General features: G+C 36.8%; 3 protein-coding genes and 1 long non-coding RNA gene across 4 annotated transcripts; 2 read left to right on the top strand and 2 right to left on the bottom strand.

Annotated features, from left to right (window-relative positions):
* The first annotated feature begins 415 nt into the window (after nt 1-415).
* LOC113693129 (uncharacterized) lies at nt 416-1,571 on the top strand. Its single transcript, XR_011816908.1, has 2 exons — nt 416-902; nt 1,136-1,571. It is a non-coding gene; the product is annotated as an uncharacterized lncRNA (long non-coding RNA).
* Nucleotides 1,565-6,416, bottom strand: LOC113693128 (uncharacterized). Its single transcript, XM_027211704.2, has 4 exons — nt 6,044-6,416; nt 5,358-5,594; nt 3,384-4,631; nt 1,565-2,273 (listed from the first exon to the last, which is right to left on the bottom strand). Exons 1-4 carry the CDS (start codon nt 6,298-6,300, stop codon nt 1,670-1,672), a joined length of 2,346 nt encoding a protein of 781 aa, XP_027067505.2. The 5' UTR covers nt 6,301-6,416; the 3' UTR covers nt 1,565-1,669.
* Nucleotides 6,417-7,027: 611 nt separating this feature from the next.
* LOC113692752 (glutaredoxin-C4) lies at nt 7,028-10,433 on the bottom strand. The gene is made up of 4 exons (XM_027211287.2): nt 9,994-10,433; nt 8,317-8,390; nt 7,462-7,560; nt 7,028-7,364 (listed from the first exon to the last, which is right to left on the bottom strand). Exons 1-4 carry the CDS (start codon nt 10,194-10,196, stop codon nt 7,288-7,290), a joined length of 453 nt encoding a protein of 150 aa, XP_027067088.2. The 5' UTR covers nt 10,197-10,433; the 3' UTR covers nt 7,028-7,287.
* Nucleotides 10,434-19,287: 8,854 nt separating this feature from the next.
* On the top strand, nt 19,288-21,961 carry LOC140009495 (RING-H2 finger protein ATL43-like). The gene has a single exon (XM_072055202.1). It carries the CDS (start codon nt 19,931-19,933, stop codon nt 21,410-21,412), a length of 1,482 nt encoding a protein of 493 aa, XP_071911303.1. The 5' UTR covers nt 19,288-19,930; the 3' UTR covers nt 21,413-21,961.
* The last annotated feature ends 2,370 nt before the right edge of the window (nt 21,962-24,331 follow it).

Genomic DNA, 24,331 nt, shown 5'->3' on the forward strand with positions numbered 1-24,331 from the left:
TAGCTACGCGATGTAGTGGAAAGCTTGTCCTTCAGTATCCTTCGGGGTTCTTCTCTGCCTATTCTCATGGTTGTCTATCTAAGTAAATATGATGACCACCCTTTACGTGTTCTTAATGATGAAGATGGCAAATTCAGCACCATTTTTATGGAAACAGATAATCTACGAAGGGATGTGAAGTTATTCTTCAAGATTTATGTGAAGTGATATTGAAGTGTAGTAATATTTACCAGAAATGAGGGTAGTATAAAAATGCTGCCCCCCAACACAAAAACCACACAAAACAAAGAAGATTCGGTTTGCCTAAAATCAGATGCTGAAAAAACATTACTCTTGTTCAAGAAAACAAATAAAAGAGCTTGATTTATTGGCAGGTTCACATGAATTAGGACCAAAAGGTCTGAATTCTGTGGATAAGAAGAGTTTAGCCCCGAAGCATGCACGTTACGTTTTTTTGGCGCATGCAACCCAACGATTGACTTGGTAAGCAGCATCTGAAGCACAGAATTTATGAAGCTGTCCGGGATTGGTCTACTGTCATGTCGTCCAAATACACACAAAGAACCACAAGCATGGGCGTATTATACATGATGTTTCCTCTGCCCCCAGTCAATAATTGATTCTCTCCCCCAACCCCTTCCCCTCCTAGCCTTTTTCTCAGCTTCTCTATTTATTTGCTAGTCTCATCTGTTTTACTCTCCCAAAAGACAACAGATAGTTTCTTCCAGTCTTTTGCTTGTGCATTAGTCATGAGATACTTGGTGGCCATTATCTTTTTCTACCTCCTAATAGTGGCAATCACTTCAGTTTGCGAGGATGCCAACCCTTCTTCTTCTTCTTCTTCTTCTTCCAGAAAATGGAGCGTCTCATACAAGAGCCAACAAGGAATTCAGAATCTCAAGGTTAGTAGTATACTTACTATTAGTCCTCCTAACTTTGATAATATAACAAATTTGAAGAAATTTAGAAGAACCAGAATAAATAACATATAACATATCCTAGCTTTAGGTTTATCTAAATTCCTGCTGTATGCATCTTACGTTGCTTCAATTGAAGATTATCCTTTCTTTTAATTTCACGATTATGCAAGTCTCTGTGATAGCTCGAGGAAAATCTCCTGACGTCCAATTTGCAGGGCTCCTCCTATGTTGGTAGCGTAGAGCAGGCTGCTGGACGTGGAGCGAAACCTTCAAACCAAGAGTCCGAGGCATATTCCATGGAACCAGAAAACTCAAGCAACACGGACGTTGAGGACATTGCTTACCATATCGATTATCACGGGGCGACTACACATCCTACACCGACTCCTAAGCATCCAAAACCATAGAGATTTAGCAGAGATTATGCACGCTCCTTATGAGTGAGCAACATGAGTGAATATAGCAATGCAGGAATAAGATCCATACCATATTGGATGTAGAATATTCCAAGCTGATTAATCTGTACTGCCTAGTCTATTTCAGCAGTGAAACATGCCTAATTAGTGAGACAAAATAGAGACTCCCGTATTTACTTTATGAGTGGCAGATGACTGTAATACAAGTAACTCTCCAAGAGCTTAGTCTGCATAACTGGTCTCCGTTGCTAATATTTAGTCGTATACTCTCTTTTGGTGAATATCACAATTTACAAAATATTATTGTTTATCACAGCTAGGTTTCACGTTTTATCAACTAGTCAAATGGAGCGAAAGCATCCCTTTTGTATACTGCTGCCTTACTCTCTTGTATCTCTCAAGCAGCATCTTATAGTTTGGTTCAACATCCTCAAATAAAACTTCAGCACAGAACTTGGATTTAACTAGCAAAAATGCATCTTCTACAATGTCCTTATGCTGCATGCAAAAGTGCAGAATAGTTCTGGTGTCAGTTGAGGAAATACACGATCCATGTGATGAGTCCCTCTCCATGGTAAGATGCTGCAGCCATCTTAGTTGCTGGAAAAAATCTTCATGTTTCTGAACAGCTGTTTCCAAAAACTCAAGAAAATCTGAAAACTTTGACTCGGTATTGATCCTACTCGTCAGATAATTGAAAATCATCCTCTGGTTCATACTGAGCCATCCCTCAGTCACTGTTGACAAAGAAATCTGCCCAACCAAGCAAGCCTTCCGAAATGTTGAGTCATTATCACCTATCAACTTGATTGCAACATGCAGCAGGTTCACTGACGTGATATATAGACTCCAAGACATCGAATCACTGAATTGTCGCTGAGGTCCTCCCTGTTTCTCACACCAATGATTGAGTGCAACACGGACGAAACCTTCCCATCTGAGATAAAGATGATTTAACATAGTCAGAAATTGACTGATGTCAAAGGAGTATAACTGGCTCTTCAAAAGCTGAGATATCAACACAATTACTTGTATTGACTTTTCAAATTTTCTCATAATTCTATCTGACTCCAAGATAAAAGTGGTAGTAAAAGAAAAAATTGAGATTCCAGTCCATCTCTATTTCAAAGAGGCACGTAATGAAGAATTCTCTGCTGTATCATGCCATATATTATTTTTCCTTTTCTGATAAATGAACAAAACTCGTTTGTCCAAAACTTAAAATGGGTACCCCAAAACAAAGTCACAGGTAATACACCTTTTGGATGTTTTCAGTTTCCCCAAAAATTGGTCCTTTTCCAATATCATCAGCAATAATTGGTGCAATAGGATCAATAATTAGAAAGAGAGTCAATTTTGATCCAATGTGGTATTTGTCATTAGTCCAACATCATTTCAGACGATTTATAATGAATGATAGAGAGGTCCAAATCAATTACAGTTTTGTTTACACCTGGCATAAATTCTCCAATAGGGTTCCGACCCATGATTAATATATTTACTTAGCTTTCTTTGTTCATGACTTTGTAGAAAATAACCTATTGAATAAATTCAAAAGAAAAGACATATATTTGAGAAAATATTCAACAAAACAACAAAACCGAACGTACCCAAGTTTGCGACCTTTATGACCTATTAAAACTACTGACTACCAAAAGCATGCTTTAAATGGATATCCTTCAAGACTCTTTTTACATCATAAACATTGAATTCTTAGAGTTTCTTAAAGCGTTAGATGGGAAAACCACTATTGTTTCATATTTATCACATAAGGATTCTTATGGAGCTTTTTTTGTGCAGGATCACTATGGAGTTATCTGGTCAGCCCCCGGCCTCCGGGGGGAATAAAAAATGCGCAAAACGTTTGGGAAAATTATGACAAAATTTGAGTAGTATTTTATTTAGGGCTATTGCAAAGAAACATAATATGGCAAGTTTGTTAAGATAAAGTTTCAGCCGGATGTAGACATGTAAGAGGATAGATTGGAATTTTCCCAACACTGAGACTCTTGAAAGAATGTAAAAGTTAGTGCAAGCAAGCACTTACGCAAATGGAGGCTCAACCTCAATAGCCAGAGTGAGGTGCAAGGAGAATCTAGCTGACCCATCTTCATCAATGGTTGCACGCGCTTCATGAGGGAAACCTCTAGGAATATACAGAACATCACCTTCTTTAAGCAGGAACTGCAGCTTTCCATTTACTGCTTGATTTTCAGGATCAGAATCAGGCCAATTACCATTACTTTGATACAGGCGTGGTAACTGCAAACTTGATCGGGGAAAAATGTTCCACTCCTTTACCCCTCCAAGTTGGCACACAAAAACACAATGATCATCACTATGGCAAGATAATCCTTGCGAGTGTGGAGGTGTTAAGTACATATTCACACCTGCCGATGGTTGGCCAAAGAGCGCTGCTAAGCCATCTGCAATTGCAGCTATACTTTCAAATCGGAACTCCATACCACGCAGAGCAATTGTGTAGCCACTATTATATGCTTCCTCACATTCTAGCATATCATTGACATTGAAAAAATGAGCTTCAGATCTGCTAGAGCCCGATTGCCTGAAAGAATAATCCAACTCCTCTGAGTAATGCGTTCTTACAACACGAATATCCTGTTCGTAGATTATTGGACAACCAAGATTATCTCTCGCCTCCTCCAAGAAATGATGGACATTGAGTTCATCTGACTCTATTGGCGGACAAGAAGTCAGCTTCTTCAGCATAGACAGAAGAAAAGAAGGAATTTCTTTTGATTGAAAACATTCAACAAGACAGCCAAAAATATTGCCTTGCTTGAGGGAATCCTTCAATGAGCCTTTAATCAGTAAAGGTGACATCTCCCAGTAGTCTAATATAAATTGTTGAAAATCAACCTCCCCCAAAGGGAAAATGCTTCTCATAATTTCTTTGACATTTGAATGTTCTTCAACTTGATTGTTACCTATTGAAAGCCTGAAAATACTTTCTGCCAGATCATTTGTTCCAATATTACTTACACAAAAATGTCTTTCCTGACTGTAATTCAAAGAAGTACAACATAAGATCATACAATGTACTTCTTCCCACAATCTTTTCAAGTGGTTGATGAAACTTTTAGAAAGGTTTCCTGGAATATCCTGCAGTTGTTTAGTTGTACAAGAATTGATGAGCACAAGAGTAGCATGAAATAGCAGCACAGTGTATTCTTCTTCCTCAAACACCATTCGCAGGCAGCTTCCACTGCCTTTCAGGTCACTAAAGAGAGAAACAACAGCAGGAAATGGCTTATATTCCTGAATGAAACAAACACTACAAGATGTTAAGTCCAGAGCTGCAAAGTTGTGAGTTGAATAGTGAAAATCTTGGGAGGATTAAGTTAATCCAGATAAATAAGTAGCCAAAATTATCTAACAAGATGAAATTTTGAAAACACACCAAAGAATTCTAAGGTAGAAAACAAGTACATTTTGACAGTGAAAAAATTGAGACGGTTCTTCCTTTGCTAATATCCCAATAACCAAGAAATTGTCACACAGTTGAAAATAGAAGCTGAAGTTAATCAAGATAAACTTTCTTAAGCTTCAAAATTTTTAACTGTTAAACTTGATTAAAAGCGACAATAGGTTAAAGCAATAGCTGATGATTTCCAAGCAGACTTGTTTCTTAACATACAGAATTCAGGCACTGAAATCAACTTTTGAAATGCAATCTATAGTTCGACACAATTTACTTGCTTCACGATTATTTTGTCTCAGAATCACTTGATTATGTTTGTCAGTTGCTAGCTTACATGTTATTTAGCAGCATTTCACTTAAACTTACAATCCTCCAAGTTTTATATCCAGTCAAAGATTTTTTTTCCATCTAATAGACTGGGAATAGTCAAAGCGCATCATAATAAGGCATTAAAAAACGCGCAATAAATACAGCATTTGCCACACAGTTCATGTGGAAAGGTATTTGTATTATAGTCTATAAAACAGTATAAAGAAACTAAACAGAAAAACCACATTTCTAAATTCGAAAATTACTCACATAAGCTTCTCAAGGACTGAGAAATGTAGCAGCCTCTGTCTTCCAATGGAGGTGGTCAAAAGATCCAGAGTTGCGTTACAGGCAGCAACGGATACATCGCTACTTGAACTTCCCAGCATCAAATTGATCAACCCCATTATTACCCCATCTTCTAAAGCAATCATTTCATTCATTTCGATCGAAATGAGTGATGCAGCTCCAACAAGCTCAGCACTTTTACAAGCAATTTCATCACTCCTAAGACATACCCCAGAAACTCAAATAAATTAGTTTTTTAAAAAAAAAAAGGAAAAGGATACAACTCCTATAGCACAATGTACAACGCAACGACAATCCAAAAGCATGCTCTAGCAAGAAATTTAAGCAATCAAGCCAGTCACTATCCTTATTTCCTTCCTGTCTTTCAATGGCTAACTATGAAGTATGGACCATCAGTAGCAAATACAGAAGGGAACCCGGAAAATATGTCCAAAAGCCACAACCTTTACATATGCAAAAGCTACAGCCCAAAAATTGAGGAACATAAATACCCACTACAACGTATTAATAAATCCAAAGATAAAAAGGGACATAAAAAAGAAAGAATCTTGCTACACAAATGTGCAGAAAACAACAGAAAAAGATAAACATGTGCAACATAATATGGCAGAAAGTTGGGAAGGCAAAAAGTTAAATAAACAAGTTACTTGGAGTTGAGAAGGATAGGAAGCAAGGAGAGAATTGGGGGAGATAGGTATTGGGGAAGAGAGCGATGAAGTCGATTTAGACAATGGTTGATGAGGTGAAAATTACGAGAGGAGTAGGACTCGTTATCAGAAGAACAATAAAGGGCTGCCAAGATTATAGCAAAAAGGGTCTCCGAGTTGGGGTTTCGGATTGCTAATTGTTGGTGTTGGATCCGCTTTCTGGGTTTTATTCTACTCATTCTTTCGGATTTCTTCATTTCAAGTCTTGGACAGTCTCTTCTTGTAATGGGGACTGGGTGGGGGGGCAAACGCGAAAGAATGAGTTCTGGAATTGCAATTTGCAACTGTTCAAGTTAAATGCTACCTAGCAACTTCTCTCTGCCCTTAGATCATCTACCTACACGGTACCCTAATTTTAAGGGCTTGCCAATGAAATAACAAAATGATCCAAGTAATATTTCTTTTTTTCTTAAAACTGTTTGATTTATTGTCATTAAATAATTAGAATAATAGATTCGGAAAACCAAGTTGGACGGACCTGTTTTCTCAACCTAGAGAACGAACTTAATAATTTTTTCATTACGAGGGATCCAATTGATACTTTTGTTTTTTTTTTGGACAACCTAAATGAAACTTTTTTTATTCTTTTTTCGTACTGACGGAACAGAATCACTGTCAAATCAGACAGGTACACTACACACTCATATGAATTTAGAACTATTTTCATATAGAGACACGTTGATTGGAGGCAACTTTTGTGGTTTGAGGAACCAAATTTAAGATGTTTTGCTGCTTTGGAGGATCGGCATTTTCATTTGGAAGGAACACATCGAGATTTTGGACCAATTTGGAGGACCCATCTGAACAGATATTACAAGATTGCATAAATTTTTGAGTCATTCACACAATTGAATTTCCACTTGTAGTGAACATGTTTTTGTCATTGATGAGCTAGGTAGTGCGAGGAAAGTAGAAGTAACAAAATTAGCAACCATCAGTACTGTATTTGAAAGAAATTTTGCCCAATATAATGATCAGTATCATCAAAAGAAAAAGTTCATGCATTTCTATTTTTCTAGTATTGGTTGAAACAGACTGGCAATCATGAAGCAGGGATACACTGCAGCCTCTATAGATAATGTTGCTGTTTATCAACTGCCCAGTCTGCAAGGGAATTTATCTTATCTAGACACATTCAGTTTTCTGCTCGTCGCAACAGTTATTCAAGCTGCAAAACCTTTTGCTCAGAGATCGTCCCTCTGACTTGTAGTAATTCCCAATAGTTTAGCCAATTCTCCACTTTCATATGCTTCGACGGTATCTGGAAGAATGTTTGTGTTATCCTCAGGATATAAAAGTTGGCATGAAAACCATGGGAATTAGATAAAAGCGGTTGGATGTGCAGTGTAGTTAATTACCATCAGAACCTCCAATATGCTTTCCATTAATGAAAACTTGTGGGACGGTGCGTCTTCCAACAATTTTGCTCACAGCATTCTGAATTTTCCAACCGTCATCTAGAGGAGAGAAAAACTCAGTCAGAAACGTGAAGAGTAATGGCATGATCATATATAGACCAAGGGGAGCAATGCGACCCAAAGAAAATTCCCATCCCTCTCCATTATGAAATAGTTGAGTCATCCAAACTGCTTAGCTGACAATCTGCTCTGACATCCTCAAAGAAAGGAGAAAAAAATGGTTGCTAGTAATTCTTTGTCAAGGTCATATTTTGAACACCATAGGTTTTCTAAAGCCTCTATCAAACAGCACAGGGGATGCCATTCAAACAGCTCCTACACCTCCAACCCCAAAGAAGAAAGTGAGACAAATCTCTCTCTCCAACTCTCTGAACCAGAAACTGACTACCGAGTTTGAAACAGCTGCAGTTTTATAAGCCACATAATCTCCTTTGTTGATCAAGCCAGAATTAAAAGGAACACAGATTAGAAAACAAAAAATTAGCAGCCTTCAAAAGCATGATTTGATGCATCATCATTTAGCAATGTCTAGGCAACTAATGCATCCAGGTTTTACGATGCCTGAAGGAAAGCCTTGAAATGTTGTCCTTTTCATGATACAACCCAGAACACGTCAGTTTCCAGAGGAGGCTTTTAAAAATTTTACACTTGGCAGGCTCCAAAAGCATCAGCAGCTGGAGATATCAAGATGAATAAGAGACACTAAAGGGGCAAAGAATGGTGTTTGGGGTTGTGTTGTTTGTTTGGGCTGGTGGTTTTTTGGGGGGGGGGGGGAGGAAGGGGAAGTTGACAAACCTCTCTCATCAAGCTCAACAACATATGGTACTTGCTCCAACTCCTTGAAAACAGCCTTTGCCCTTCTACAATATCTGCAAATCAATTGCTTAACAAAGTTACAACAAAAAACAAAAGAAACATGTAACAGTATAATGTGCATGTCAAGTGTTCTGACAGCTGCGTGTGTAATATAGCAGTTTTAGAAATGCAGTATGGTAGCCAGAAATACAAGAAAGCATGATAATAAACCTTTTCCTATGGCAGATAGCCACTCAGCTGGCTATGTATCTTTAGAAGGTGGACAATCCGAAAGAGTTAAGAAAGCTTCAAGCTTGTCCACAAATTCAGCATTTCATTTCTAGCATGGTTAATCAGTATGCTTTACCGCAAGAAAACCATCACAAAAATATCACATCAACAGCCACACTAACTAAGATATTCTACTTTGGTGCCTTTAGCTTTAAAATAAACAGCTCTAGAAGTGCATGATGACATTTGATGAATCAATTTTTGGAAGCTCAAACTTGAAGTTTCAATTTCATAAATGCTTCACTAACATCAGTTCACTCAGAAAGGGGTTCTAATACTTGTGTTTATACCAACAGAACAATCTCAAACCAGTGCCAATATCATCCAGGGCCAATAGAGGAAGACAAACAGACGACATTTTCTTTTCGTCCTTTTTTGTCTTATGAGGCTTCCAAAACGTCTTGATCCAAATAGCATGGCTGTCTGTGCCATAAACTGAGAACGCAACGCTAAAATGAAACAAATTAAAAGATTTTAAGTTGGTAGTTGAAACTTTGGCGCTCAACAAGGCCGAAGTTGTCCAATTAGTAAAGCGAGACATGTACTAAAAACAACCAATCTGCAATGAATAACACCAATCGGAAGACTCAGAGCAGAGATGACAAGCAATTAGAGCTAGCATCACTAGTGGCAATCACAAAAAAAACTTCCAATGTTACATCCCAATGTTAGCAGTAAGGGCCCAACCAAATAAATCTTCCTCTAAATTTGTTCTCAAGAAGCATAGAATGTCTAACATAAGACTTTTCTTTCTTCTTTCTCTCGTTTTTCCAGCTTCTCCCATTTCTTGAAGTTATTTGCTTCCATTTCATAGCATATCATTCATTTTCATCTACCTCAATTTGCAAAAGAAATAAACACTTAAACTCAGAATAGGCTAGTTGATTTCCTCTGTATCTAAAATTCCCATATACTGGAGTTAACCGACAAGTAAGGGTCTAAACTGTCTCTTTCTTATAGTGCGTGGATCTAACATGTTTCTAGTATATTATACAACTGATCTTGGGCGGTTGAGTTGTAATGTACCTTTTTTTTTTATTCCTTGTAATTTTTTTCATCATATAAAGTTCTAAGGCACAGAGCTACTACCCCTTTCTGCCCAATACGATGCAAAAAGCCAGCTTCAACACACGAAGCTTTTCAAACTTATAATTCCAGTAAGGCTGTAATTAGTTCTGTACCTGAAATGGAATCGGATTGGTATGGTATTCTGTACAAATGCAACTTAAATTGAATAGTTACATTTTCCAATTCCGATCCTATTCCAGTTCTAAAAGAATAGCAAGCATATTCAGCCTAAGCAATATATTGATCTGAAATGCCTAAATACAGAGTTTTCAGTAAACCAAAAATGAAAAATCAAGAGGGAAGGAGACGGGTAATTACGGGCAGTAAGATTTGGAGAAGATAACGATGGTATGAGAACCAATGGTCTCCTTGACGAACTGGGTGGCGGCGGCTGCTGCGGCTTCGAGTTCAGCTTCGTCATCGGATTCATACGGCGTTGAAGCCGATGAGCTTAAAAAAATGAAGGCAGTCAAAATAGTTGATATGAAGATCAAATGAATAACAGATGATGCCTTAACCATTTCTACTGTAATTTTTGATACGGCGGCTCAGGGTCTAGGTCATGCAATCGCCGCCCTTGGATTCTTTATCAACTGAGACTACTTGGGAGGATTCTTTGAGGATCTGTGCTGCTGTGGTATTGAAATGATAAACAAAAAACTCGACTACCAAATACTAAAAAACATATTACCAATTAATAAAATTGGAAGTATTTACGAAATATTTAATGTCATATCTTTTACTAGGCACTAGTTCCTTAATTTATCTGTCACGTAGCCAGACCTCTCATTATAGCTATGGAGTCGAATTAATCTTAATATCCAAGCTTGGTCAATCGAAATTAGGCAGAACTTAACATAAGCTTGAGATGAATTGAGCATGGCCTAAGTGTTAGCTTGCTTAGTGAGCTTTCAACTGGGGTGGTCAAAATCATGGCCTTATATTAAAACAACAAAAAATATGAGTGCAGCACAATTTTATCGGAAAGTGTTTAATTTTTTAAGGAAATTCTCTAAATTAGGAAAATAGAAAAATAATAGCTACAATTAAATATTAATTGTTTGTACTAATTAAAATAAAAATATGGGGTAAATAATCCTTTGAACGTTTTTTGAATATTTTGTAACATTTTTTGAACGTTTTGTAATTCTATGTAAATTTTTTATAGATCTTCACAATACGAGTATGATGTTTTGTTACTATTCATATGGGTTTCATATATAATAATTGTGTCTCCATTATTAAATTTTACAAGTATTTCACATAGAATTACATATTTAAAAAATAAAAAAGTTCCGTTCGGACAATTGTTACTGACAACTGTTAGAGTCTTTAGTCCAGTTGTGTCTCGCTATGCATGACAAGAATGTCTAAGAAATCAATCCAAGTGGGGGTACATTGTGAAATCGACTTCTAAATAGGAGTGCAAATAACTTGTGAGTTTACTTGCTCAAAATTAGAGTTCAAACTCTAAATTCATGTTGATCAAGTTCGAACAATTCGAATAACTTGACAAGTTCAAAGTTGATTTAGAGATGGATATATAAAACTCGAAAATTGGTTGAGTTTGACCGAGTTCAATCAAATTTCAAATACATATGTATTTTGACTTTGTTGTATTTATTTGTGTGAAAAACTACCATATCTCTTGTTTAAAATTATATAAATTTATATCACACAAGTTTGACTGAGCTTGACTAAATAAAGATCCAATTTGGCTTTGAAGTTGAGCTTGAGTGAGCTAAGTTTAAGTAAATGTGATCTTAAGTTTACTTGTTTATATTCAAACTAGTATAATTATCTCCAAAATTTGGGGTCAAGTGCCCTAAAGTTTAGGGAGTAAAATCTGCACTTTGGGGCACTGGAAGAGTAGACCACCAACTCGAGGGTCAAGTGCACAAAACAAAATTAGTTAGTACATCGATGAGGATTTGGTTTATCTACAAGATTATAACATTCTCCATAAACTTGCTGATGTGAGTCTAACCAAGCACGAGTTAATTAAATAATTAATGACGAAGACATGAAATTTGCTAGCCATATATTTCTCAACATACTATATTACTAATCCCTTATTTTTTTCTGTCAACATACTATTCCCTTATTTCTCAACATACAAAGAGAAGTGAAATTTGTTTAACCCTACAATCCAAGCTTGATCAGTCCAAATTAGGTGGAATTAGATATAAGCTTGAGTTTAGTTGAGCATGGCGTAAATGTTAGTATGCTTAGACAGTGAGCTATGACTTGGGTGTCAAAACTCTAAAGCACGGCCTGATTTGGGGGCAAAAAAAAATGAGTACAGCAGGATTTACAGAGAAAGTTTCAAAAGTTTTGAGGAAATTCTTGAATACAGGAAAATGATAGCCAAAATCAAATATTAATTTTTTTATTAATTAAAATAAAATTATGTGGAAAATAATCCTTGAGGTTGAGGACTAACAATGGAACAAGATTGAGGATAGAAAATAGGCTTCTCTGATAGTTGTTAATTTTGTCTAAAGCCCCATTTGGGGTTACCATAACTTATAAAAAAAAAAATACTTTTGACGCAAATACTTTAACAAAAATACTTTTAAATTGCCAAATACTAGGTTCCTTAAGTTATGAAAATTAATTACAAAATATTTTAGAAGTACTTTTAGTATTTAAAATTTTTTTTTGGTAAATGCACGGCAACTCTGAGGGGGCCAAATCGGTGTTTGACAAAAATGTCTCAAGGAAAGTGCGGGTAGATGGGCCGGTCAAATCGACTTCCAAATTCACAACAATAATTTGGATATTTTAGGTATAACAACCACAAAAAACTATCTATTTACATTAAAAACAAAAGCCCAATAATTTAGCCGAGTTTTTGAGGTCTAAACTTGATCAACAGACAACTGAGAACCTTGTTGACTAATTTTGGATGCCATTCCTCAATCACAAATTCACAATCATTGTCCCGGGGCGGGGCGGCTGCATATTGTAGTTCCTAAAATAGTGATTTCTTCCACCTTGTCGTCAATTATTAATTAATCAATCACCCAAATACTATTTACGTACCGAAAGTCCGATGAGATGAGTCACACTAAGTTACCGTTGAAGTTGACAGATATTTGAAGCTATGGACAGACACAATTTCATAAATGTTCAACAAATTGGTTGGATTAATTCTTTTTAAGAAACTCAATTACAGTTCTTGCTTAATATATATATATATATTAATCTAAGTAAGGAAATCACAACAAAATATTTACAACTCCAAAAATTATATATTCGGATGAACTCTCACTCTCATTCTCTCAGTTAACTCGTTTATTTTTCTTCTTCCTTGTGAAAAAAGAGTTGGTACTGTTACATGTTTCGTCTGACCATCAATGAGCTTCAACAAAAATCCCAGCAATGAGCAATCTCAAGTCTCAACTATTTCACTAATCTTTCTTTACGTTCTAAAAATTATACTAACCTCTCTTGAGATTTATTATTTTGTAATATATAGGTCCAATCAATAATTAAAAAGTGATATTAAAAGATAAAATATAACATGATTTCACTATTGCTCCATATCTACTATATTATTTCAATAGTCTGATACTAACCAATACATTAAAAGAAAAATACTAGAACATGTTATTTATCATCAAGGATCAAATTACATATAGTATCAAAAAATAGCAATATATTATTATATATATTTCATTTAATGTAAAATTCAAATTACTCTTTTCAATTGTAAGTCCATTATCCAGCATGATCAACAACAAATAATTAAAAAAAGATTGTAACCAATCATTACAAAGAGCGAACTTTAATAGCATAAAAATTTTAGCAACTAATTTTAATATGTTGTCAAGGATATTTATGAAGTTAAAGTTCATTCTCTGTGATGTTTTGGCTGAAATTTTTGTTAATAATTTGTTTTTGATCATTTTTAACAATGGGTATATAATAAAAAAATAATTTGGATATTACATTAAGTGAAAAATATAGAATGATATATTATTTTTTGATGCTTTAAGTGATTTGATTCCTATATATAAATAGCAAATTCTAATATTTTTCTTTAATGTGTGGGTTGGTATTAAACTAACTAAATAATGTAGTAAATGAGGGATAATAATGGAATCATATTATTTTCTTTATTCTAATATTACTTTTTAATTGCTAATTGGGGCTAAATGTAACGAGATAATTAATCAAAAGGGAAGTTAGTGTAATTTTTAAAATTTAAAGATAGACCACTAAAATAGCCAGAAATCTCGGGAGAGGTTTTTGAAGTTATCTCCAACTATTAAAAAGTTATTAATATCTTCCACCACCAAAAAGAAGAAGAAGAAAAAAAGATAAAAATAAGAGATAATTTCACAAACCTCCCTTGAAGTATCAAATAGTTGCAGAGAGTTGTCCTTAGGTTTTAGAAATTACACCTAGTTCTCTTGCTTTTACTATTTAGGTAACAAGAATGACCTATCAAGCTAGATTTTTTCTCAAACACCCTAAATTACCCCTGTTCTATAAAAAACAAAAGAAAACTATTTTTCTCAACACCTTCTTCCAATTTTGCAACAGCACCACTACCAAGCAAACATTTCAAACTCCAATACCAAATCTAATTATTTTCAAACATGTGACAAACCTGCTAAATAAATAGTATGAACGGTTTAAGAATTTTAGCAGTTCCAAAAATCTCAACATCTGTTTTGTAATATCATCCCAGTCTAAATGTTTTTGAAAAATCAATTCTCCTTTGATAACCAACAACCAAACTCACACTCTAAACTTCAATTCAATATCTAACATTGTCGCAAAACAAATAATAATCTAACCTATCTCCACCAGTAGAACAATACTCCGACCTCCATAGAAATATATATTAACATTGTAAAACAAAGTAAAGCCATCCATAATAAAATCAAAACCAACAATATTAATCAAATTTAAAAAATCAAATGCATTTATTAATATTCTAAGTTTTCAGGATAACAATCAACCCAACAATTTTTTCACTAATTCCTCATCTTCCATGCTTCTTAGTTATCAATTGCATTATTTATTTCTTTATCATCACTATAAGCATATTCATTTCTCTTTAGTTGACAATAAAATCTACTCCTGCAAGTAAAATAATGCTATATTTATAAAGTAAACAGAGATAGTTATGATATGGTAGGTCATCATGAAGATAAACAGAGATGTCGATATAGAGAAAAAGTAAAAGGAAAGGAAAGGCAAACGGACAATAAGAGAAAGGAAGAAAGAATCGTTGCTTATAAGAGTGAGAGAAAGAAAGAAAGAAGGAATGACTATTGGTGGAGAATAGAAAAAATAGGATTTTTTTTTCTCTTGGTTCTATTTAGGCCTGTCAACGGGCCGGATCCGGGCCGAAATTCATTATTTCAGACCCGGACCCGGCACACTATATCGGATCCGGATCCGACCCGTTTACCCGACGGGTCTTTTACTCTATGTTCCGGATCCAGATCCGACGGGTCCCGGATCTGGATCCGGGTCTACCCGAAAAAAAACTAACAAAATTTATAATTCCTAACAAAAATGAGAAAAAAACATATATTTATAAACTAATTTCTAACTAATACAAAAAAAATCAAATAAGAAAAGAAATCAAATTAACCTTATTCAAATACATCACCCTAATCAAATTATATTGATTAGGATCCAGGTCCAATTATATTGATTACTCAAATACATCATCATAATCAAATTATATTAATAAATATATATTTTAAATTATTAATCCATTTATATCCGGATCCGGGTCTAATACGGGTCGGAATACTATATTCCATATCCGACACATTTTTTTGTTTGACAAAACGGATCCGGATCCGGGTAACGGAATTAAATCCCTACCCATACCCGGATAAATTTGACGGATCCGGTCCGGGTCCGGGTGTAACAGCCCCACCTCACCCTAAGGCGAACCAAAGGGTTCAGCGGACCGTCTGCCCAATTCTCGCCAGAACTACGGAGTCAAACCACTCAAACCCTAGATAGGACGCGCGAGAACTCAACGAAAACGTACAATTGGAGACCACCCAGGGTTAAACAGAGCTTACCAAACTATACGGAAGTACGGGACGTCAATTAAATACTTATACATAGATTTACATCGGAGTCTTGAACCAATGAACCAACATACAAGCCAGAGTATTCACGCTATACAAAATACAATTAGGGTTTCAGTTACAGAAGAGCATAAACAAAAGAAGTCCTACAACTGGCTCAACTCTTTTCTTCCAAAAATCTTGGTTTCAAAATATGGAACCCTGTAAGGAAAAACAAAGGTAACAGAAAGGGGTGAACTTGCGCTCAATGAGGTACCAGACATAAAGCAGTAAAATCATGGCATTTCACATTTAACAAATCAGGTACACATGCCAGATGTAAAGTAAAGTAGTTAGAACCAATGATTCAAATAGGAAGGATACAGGTGGCTCTCAGGAGCCAAATTCCCATTTGCTTCACCGAAACTTGATCGAAATAATAGTTGACACTCCGTCAACGCTAAATGAGTAACCAATACCGTAGACTCCACTTTCTCCGATTCCTTCCACCCACATACCCTTACCGGGCCCGAACTCCAATCAGTTCAAAAATGGTAATACTCGAGTATACCGGAATCAAGGGTCTCAATACCCAAAGATCCCAAAACAGACTACCGTGGTTCGTTATCTAATCGACCAGGCCCTTGCCGGTCGGACTCGAGTAACTAGCCACAGGTGTTGAGCTCAGAGGTCACAGAAAGGTCGTTGGATACGAGCTTCCAAACGACGTCAGAACAGATACAGATGCAGATACAGATACAGATAACAGATTCAGATTCACACCAAAAATTGGCATATGAACAGACAAGAGAACGAATGTGATAAAGTACACTCTCGTCTCCAACAAAATAAATAGATAATTCAGTCGTTCATATCATAGATTGCATGTACAGAAATCGAGTGAAACAACAAGTGAGGGAAGTGGTACACTCACAGGTTCAAGTACGGATACTTCAAAGTTTTCAGTTCAGATTGGCTTTAATCGCCAAGAAACCCTAAAATAATCAAAATAAATCAATTGAAGATTTCACATTCAAAATCGAGTAAACGGAATGCACAAGTGAGGCTCGACTACGCGTCGTACGCCTTTTCATGGTAAGTACTAGTACAAAAGAATAAAATATGACTTTCAAAAGGCAACTCAAACCTAAAGAGACTAAACGGCTTAGAAAATTGGACAGCATTTCCCCTAAATTTGCTTACTTTTTCAGCCGTCATGGCTTCATTATTTTTCTCAGCCAGTCCCAAAGTCATACGAAATATAAATTCATCACAACAGCCATTCAATAGGCTCAAAGTCATTCAAGTACAAAATTTAGCTAGGAAAATGACCGGAAATGAAAGTCAAGCCCTAAAATATTCAAATAAGCACAATAAGACTCGATTACAAGTTAAAACCAATTCCCAATACTATCAAAATAGGGCTCCATAAGAATGTATCAGCACTAGAGTAAACCAAGAAGATCCGGAAATGGAATTAAGCTTTACCCAAAAAAAACAGTTTTTGACATCATTTTGCGGTTTTGGTACAATTGGCACTACGATTATCGGATGGAGATACAAGATATACCATTTCGAAGCTAAGAGATAGGGCTACAATATTGAAGAAGGCTACTCTGTCCAGTTCCGAGCGTAACTAGGTCAAAATTTCAATATACTACACCAGAACCGCAAAAACAGGTTCACAAACCGCATTCTGGTTTAAACATCAAAAGTCAGGCTACCTAAGTCCAAATCAAGTAATTCCAAAGCCATCTGAAAGCTAAGATATACGGATACAATTCATCAGAAGACCTCAACAACCAATTCCGAAGTATTCCCAACCAAAATAACCAATTACAGACGCAATTATCAAATTCGGGTAGAAACAGGGCAGTAGGGGTATTTCAGTCTTTTCTCAAGATACGTTGCTCCGATTGACCTGAAATTTTGTAGGCATCTCTAAAATATCATTCCCTACAACTTTCATGTTTTAACCCAAGGCCAATTCGGCCCCTAACTATGAGGTACAGTGCCGGGCAGAATGTAAGAACATGAAACCCTGACTTCCAAAATTTCTTCCAAAACAGAAATTTCCTGCAATTAACCACTTTTTCCACCTTCTAACTTTCTTAAATATCATTTCCAATCATCATACATGACCCCATAATAATAATCATATGAAAACAGAAAAATCACCAATAATTATAAAAATCACCAATTCAACCAAAATCAAGATATAATCCATAAAATTACATCTTAAACTACCACAAATCATGAATTAAACATCATTAGATGGAGGAGAGGGGTTCCTTCACTACTCACCTTAGTAACACAAGAGAGGGAGCAACTAATCACCTTAGCCTTCCAAACAACTCCACTAAACACCTCACAATCACTCACTTAAGGTTTTCTATGGAACAAAAGCAAGATTAAGTGGTTGATTTGGTAGATTTGAGCAAGATTGAAACAAAAACTTGAAGAGTTCTCTTTCTTTCTTTCTTGGAGAGGGTCGGCTATGAGCTTGCAAATTTGGAGTGAATTTTGGTCAATTTTTGAGTTTTTTTAGTAAAATGGTAAAAATATGAATAGTAGTCAAAAGTAACCACTAACCATATGGTGACACTTGTCACTATAATTAATGCATCTCTATCTCTTGGTTTCCTCTCACACCAATCCAGATAGAAACTTCTAATTATCTCTTAGCACTCGGTAAATTAAATCCAGTATCCAAAACTTAACCTAACTGGCCGAATTTTCCGAACTTTTCGCACTAGCAGGGCCCGCGTCCGATATACGCTCTTAATTTCTCAAAAACTAACCGATACTAGAAAAATCATTTTAAAACTATATTTACTCATAAAATTTATTTTTTAAAATTTTCAAATAAAGAAAATGTGGAAAAAACATGCAATTAAAAGAAATTAAAACCTAGAAATTAAGAAAATTACGGGTCCTCACACCGGGTCTAGACCCGGACCGTTGACAGCCCTAGTTCTATTTAACCCTTGTATCATATTGTGAATTATCTGTTAAGTGAAGGACATTATAGTCATATTATCACACAAAGGGAAGTTAGTGTAATTTTTTAAACCTGAAGGGAGTCGAGTGAAATTATCAAAAACCTCAAGGGAGATTTGTGAAATTATGCCTTTTTAAACCAATTTCAGAGTTAGAAGAGATGGCAGGTCGTCACGTGGTATTATTGAACACTAATTACCCTAAACTGTCAGCGTTTCACAAAAAGATGAACCCCACTTTTCTGATCAGATGGGGAGGTAACATTTCCGCATTTATTTATGCTACAATCCCGTGTGCTACCGAAAGATGAACTCGAATTTATGCCCAACTTTCTTTTTTGTCGTACTTGTTTCCTACTGTCCTTTTGCCTGCACAATCGGACACATGAAAGTTACTGCGACAATACAAAATAGACAGAATCCGCAATTCCACATAATCAAAAAACTTGTACTAGCCATATTAAACAGACACCCCCTTATCATAAGAAAGCCAAAGGGGCCAATTTGTGGCCTAACCGCTGGACAGTAAATTCACCAGCCATGTGTCACATGTTAGGATTCATTTGTCTACCTAAAGCTACGCACGGTTATTTGATTTCAGCTCCAGTAGCTGTGGCTGAGGTTCAGATCCACTCTCCTAGCTAACACATCAAACTCTCTCCCCAAAAAATTTTCTTGTTTTTTCCTTCACTCACTTCACTTTCACCTTTCATCATGTCTTGTTTGCTAATGCTAATGTGCCGCTCTACAGATACAGACATTCAAAACCTAAGAAGAACTATGTCAAGACGGCGGCCACATGCCAGCAAAGGCACGTCAATTTCTGATTCTTAAAACAACAGAGCACAATTGAAGCTTCTTGTTTCTGTTGTTGAACAGGCAAAAGTAGAAGGAAAGGGAAAGGCCCTTCATCTCTGCCTGAAAATGTCCAAATCTTCTTGTCACCAGACACGCTACCCCTAATTAACTACCAATTGTTGCAGTATATTATTGTTATAGTAGCATATTGATATCTGTACTATAAGCATAATTTTATGCTGGATCGAGAACAAGATGTCCTTCCGGAGCACTTGTCTTGTCTCTTTTGTAGTCTAGCCATATGACCCCATTTTGTCGAATCTCTCCCAAAAACTAGTTTCATATTTCTTCTTCAATTCCAAAGATTCATTATCATCATTCCCGCACACGGGACGGGAGGAGCCGGTAGGGATGGGCATATCTACTAATTTCTTGAGCCTACTGCCCTCTCTCTGGCCATCTTTTTCCTTGTTCCTCCTCCTCCTATTCATGTCGAACTTTTCTTTCCTAATTGCCTTAGCTAATACCACTACAACAACAACAAGTACTAGTATGACTTCTACTGCATACTATGATGACGGGGAAAGTAGTGGAAATTCCCCAACCCCACTTGCTCCACCACCCCAACTTTCATTCAGAACAAAGGGATCCCCATTCAGGCCTAGCATAGCAGTGATAGTAGGAGTTCTCACCACCGTTTTCTCAGTAACATTTCTATTACTCCTCTACGCTAAGCACTGCAGGAGAGGAGGGGATAACAGCCCCTTATCCAGCACCTCCAGAATAGGATATCCCGCGATTGCTGCTCGGAAAAACTCCGGCATAGACAGGGCCGTGATTGAATCGCTCCCTGTTTTCCGTTTCGCGTCCTTAAGGGGTCAAAAAGACGGGCTAGAGTGCGCTGTTTGCCTGAACAAATTCGAACACACCGAAGTTCTTAGACTTTTGCCAAAATGTAAACATGCATTTCACGTCGAGTGCGTGGATACTTGGCTGGATGCCCACTCCACTTGCCCTCTCTGCCGCTATCGGGTCGACCCGGAAGACATCTTGCTGGTGGAAGATAATAGAGTCTTGTATCAGAACGATACCCCGCCGTTGAAGTCCTCATCAGTGAACCATCCCACACCGGAGTTAGGCAGCATTTCCCGGGTGTCCGGGAGACATTCTTTCGCTGGGAATTCGTTGGAAGTGATTGCGGAAACACCCAGGGGAGGTGACGCGGCGGCGACGTCGTTTGGGGCGAGAAGGTCTCTGGACAGCTGGAACTCTAGGAAGAAACGAAACAGCGAGATGGTGGGAGTTGGTTGCTTTGACCGTCCCAGAAAAGACGAGCTGTTGTTGGGGGATAAGACAAGCCGGAGCGGGAGTGGGGCGGAACAAAGGCGGCTAGAGCACCGGATCATAATTTCCGGGGGAAGAACGGAAGTAGAAACAGCAGATGGGCCCAACCATAGGTGGAGCGACGTACAGCCGTCGGATTTGCTGTTTCTGCGGTCTGAAATGATTTTGGGTGACAGCCGTCGATTCTCGGGGTCCAGAGGATCGAGGCCGTCGTTTTCGAGTAGTAGCTTTGGCTGTGGGGAAATTAATGCAGGGAAGAGTAGTAATAATAGTAGTAGTGGTGGTCGCGGTGGTGGCAGGAATGTAATAAATACGAGAAGCGTGTCGGAAATCACGGGGATGAGTAGGTTTAGGAGTAATGAAGACGAGCAACAGCATCAGCAGCAGCAGCGGCTGCAAAGACAACAACGACAGGCAGGAGCTGTATCGAGGTGGATGGCTTGGGTTTCTCAATCTCAAAATCAGCAACATCACCATAACCACCACCACCACCACCATCAGCCAGCTGTACATAGAACAAGTTCGTCATCGTCTGTTAATGCTGTTTAGCTGCAGTCATTAGTCAGGGAGTACTTAGTAATAGTAATTCCTATGTAGTATTTGATCTTTTTCTTTCTTGGGGGGTTTTTTTTTCTTTTGGGACACTAGACACACGCAATAGGTTTTTTTTGGGGTGGAAAATGAAAATGGTGGTGTTGCTGAAATTGTAAAAAATGTTCGATGTCGGAATGTATTACCAAAATGGGCTGACATGTTAAACGACCGAAGGGGGAAAAAGATCAATAGATTTGGGGTATATTCTTCTATATTTGATGTGCCCGAAGTCGACAAAAACAAACCTTGGTCAGTCATACACAGGGAGTAGAGTATATATTTTGTTAAGACTCGAGGAGTATGGGTGAATCGCCTCACCGATCACCAGAGACCTATGTACTGGGTTACTCGCTAGGAGGAGGAATGCAGGCTGGGCCAATGGCAATTTGAAGATGGAATCATTGTTACTGTACATGGAAGGTTCAAAACCTACAATACATAATCTGTCTCACCGTTACCATTGCTGTTAATCAAATTCAACCAAGGCATAATACTTCTTATTAATTGGATATATTTTTAGGCGAATTAACTGCACAATAATTTCACAATTCTGAAATGCGTGTGATTTTCAATTCTTAATTAACTATCTATCCGGCCAAGTGGTAGGGGTGTAATCGAATCGATTTAACTCGAACTCGATTCGAGTTAAAAATTTGGACTTGAACTCGAGCACATTGAGTTCTTGAAAGTTAAACTCAAGTTCGAGTTTGATTTGAGTTTGTATTACTCGAGTTCAAACTTGAACTCATGCCTATCGAGCCTAATCGAGTTTAAGAAATATAAATTCATATTTTATATAATTTTAAACAAGGAATAAAATAGACATTTTATACTAATAAATAAAAAAATTTAAAAAAAACATATACATATGAGAAACTCGATTAAGCTCGACGAGCTTTCGAGTTTCACATATTAAACTAGAGTTTGACTCGTCAAGTAGTTCGACCTGCTCGAATTCAATCAATGCGAGTTCAAACTCGAGTTTTGATGGAGCAAACTCACGAGTTACTCGATTAAACTCCACTCGTTTGCACCCCTGCCAAGTGATTAGAGCGGGCGAAGACTTAGCCAAATAAACTTTGTATTGATGGAGGGTGGGTCATGTGTGGTAGACAATGAGTTGTTTGGGGTGACATGTCAAGGATGTTTCTTCATCTTCTTCTTAATAGGGGGAGGAAAGTGGAAAGCGGTTCATCTATCATGGTCATCATGATGGGAACTGGGAAGATCTGTAAAATGTATACCCTACTCAGAAATGAACTGCACGATTTGCTAGGCAAATGCTACTATATTGTAGCAATGGCAATGGAAAAGCCAATTAGAGCCAAGAGGAGTGGTAGATCTCAAGAAAAAGATGAAAACATTTGTCCTAAGTACTAGCATAATGAAATTGCAAAATTTAATATTAGTAGCAAGTAAAGTAACTATTGCATTCCTGTTTCTCACTATTCTTGTCTTTTGGGCTTTTTTTTTTTAAAACAAATTAAACTACTTGTTTTTTGGGTTTGAGAAAGTGGATGTTGGTAGGGCAGGGAACTGGGAAGGGTGCTGTTAAGCTGTCCAAATTTTCTAATGTTGTTTAGCGAGGAGATTAGGGGACATAGGCACAAGAAAGTGATTTTATTTGTCGGGTCAACGTGAATTATTATTGTTTTAGTAACGACATAAAACAATAAACTCTAATTTATTTGTAAAAAACAAGCATAATTAGACAAAAGTTTGCTGCCCGTTTATATTCGTAGGCTGTAGTAGCATACAATTCGAAGCATCCTCCTAATATTTTTCTTCTCTCCACCATTAGATTCAGAGTTACAGACTCTGTCTAATAGCATCACTAAAACTGTAACTTACGTAATTATTCTAACAATTGTTACTTTGTATCACTTAAAATTTTAAAGATTCGCAATCAAATTACTTGGGGTTTAATTCACGCAAATTAAGAATAAAAATATCTAAAATATAGAAATGAGAAGATAAAGGAGCGATAAATTGAGGATAACATTACGTAACTATCGACATCATTAACGAATGCAGTATGCCTATTTTTCTTGTTATTTTCATAAAATTAATTTATTCTTATTTTCCTTATTGTATTCAAAGAATTTGTGGTTTATTTCGTCAAGGAGCGTACGTAGAAAACCCATGCAACTAACTTGTAGTCTAAGGTCCTTGCCATTAAAACCCACACATTAAAATCTCTAGGAATAAGATTTTAAAATCTTAGTTAAACTTTTTACTCTCGTTTTTCTGTTTCTTACTATGTGAGAATCAACATTTTCACTCTTCATTCGAAGGATGATGCCTTGATGTTTTGAGAGTCAAAGGTGTTGCAGCGGTTTTAGGAATTAAACAGTCGCCGGCGGCGAAATGGGGCGGTAAATGGCCAGCATCCAGCAGCTTGAGGTTAAATTCCATGTCCAAGCCAGTCAGTACCCTTTTATTCCTTTATTTTTTTTAAATAATTTGATTTTTTTTTATAACAAAAAGTTTAAATGAATTCGACTCCAACTACCATCACGAATGAGTTAGGCATTGATCTCTAAACCATAAATCGCTCATAAAACTCTTATAGATTATCCACTAACACAATTCTCATATTGATAACGGGATTCAAACACATATGTCTTTAGTAAAAAAGTGACTAATTCTTACTAATTGAATCAACTTATATTGGCGAATAATCTGACTTTTGTCCTTGCAATCAACTTTTTATGTCTTCGTTATTTATGCAATGTGAGGGTTTAAGCAGCCAATAATTAAGATAGGTGTACTCCTAAAAGAAAAAAAAACGTAAGCAAGACAATCACAAGTATCTTTAGGTTTAGCAGATTCCGCTGGGGAAGGATTCTTGGTGGGTCAGATGTCAAGTTACTC

This window comes from Coffea arabica, chromosome 6e (assembly GCF_036785885.1).
Source record: "Coffea arabica cultivar ET-39 chromosome 6e, Coffea Arabica ET-39 HiFi, whole genome shotgun sequence".
Lineage (NCBI taxonomy): Eukaryota > Viridiplantae > Streptophyta > Magnoliopsida > Gentianales > Rubiaceae > Coffea > Coffea arabica.

Bases quoted from the DNA above. Each gene is read 5' to 3' on its own strand.
- LOC113693128 (XM_027211704.2), bottom strand. From the start codon at position 6,300: ATGAAGAAATCCGAAAGAATGAGTAGAATAAAACCCAGAAAGCGGATC. The intron at 4,632-5,357 runs GTGAGTAATTTT...AACATCTTGTAG, and splicing joins TCAGTCCTTGAGAAGCTTAT to TGTTTGTTTCATTCAGGAAT. The intron at 2,274-3,383 runs GTAAGTGCTTGC...TCTTTATCTCAG, and splicing joins GAGGTTGAGCCTCCATTTGC to ATGGGAAGGTTTCGTCCGTG.
- LOC113692752 (XM_027211287.2), bottom strand. From the start codon at position 10,196: ATGGTTAAGGCATCATCTGTTATTCATTTGATCTTCATATCAACTATT. The intron at 8,391-9,993 runs GTAATTACCCGT...ATTGATTTGCAG, and splicing joins TTCTCCAAATCTTACTGCCC to ATATTGTAGAAGGGCAAAGG. The intron at 7,561-8,316 runs GTTTGTCAACTT...TCTCTCCTCTAG, and splicing joins TGTTGAGCTTGATGAGAGAG to ATGACGGTTGGAAAATTCAG.
- LOC140009495 (XM_072055202.1), top strand. From the start codon at position 19,931: ATGGGCATATCTACTAATTTCTTGAGCCTACTGCCCTCTCTCTGGCCA.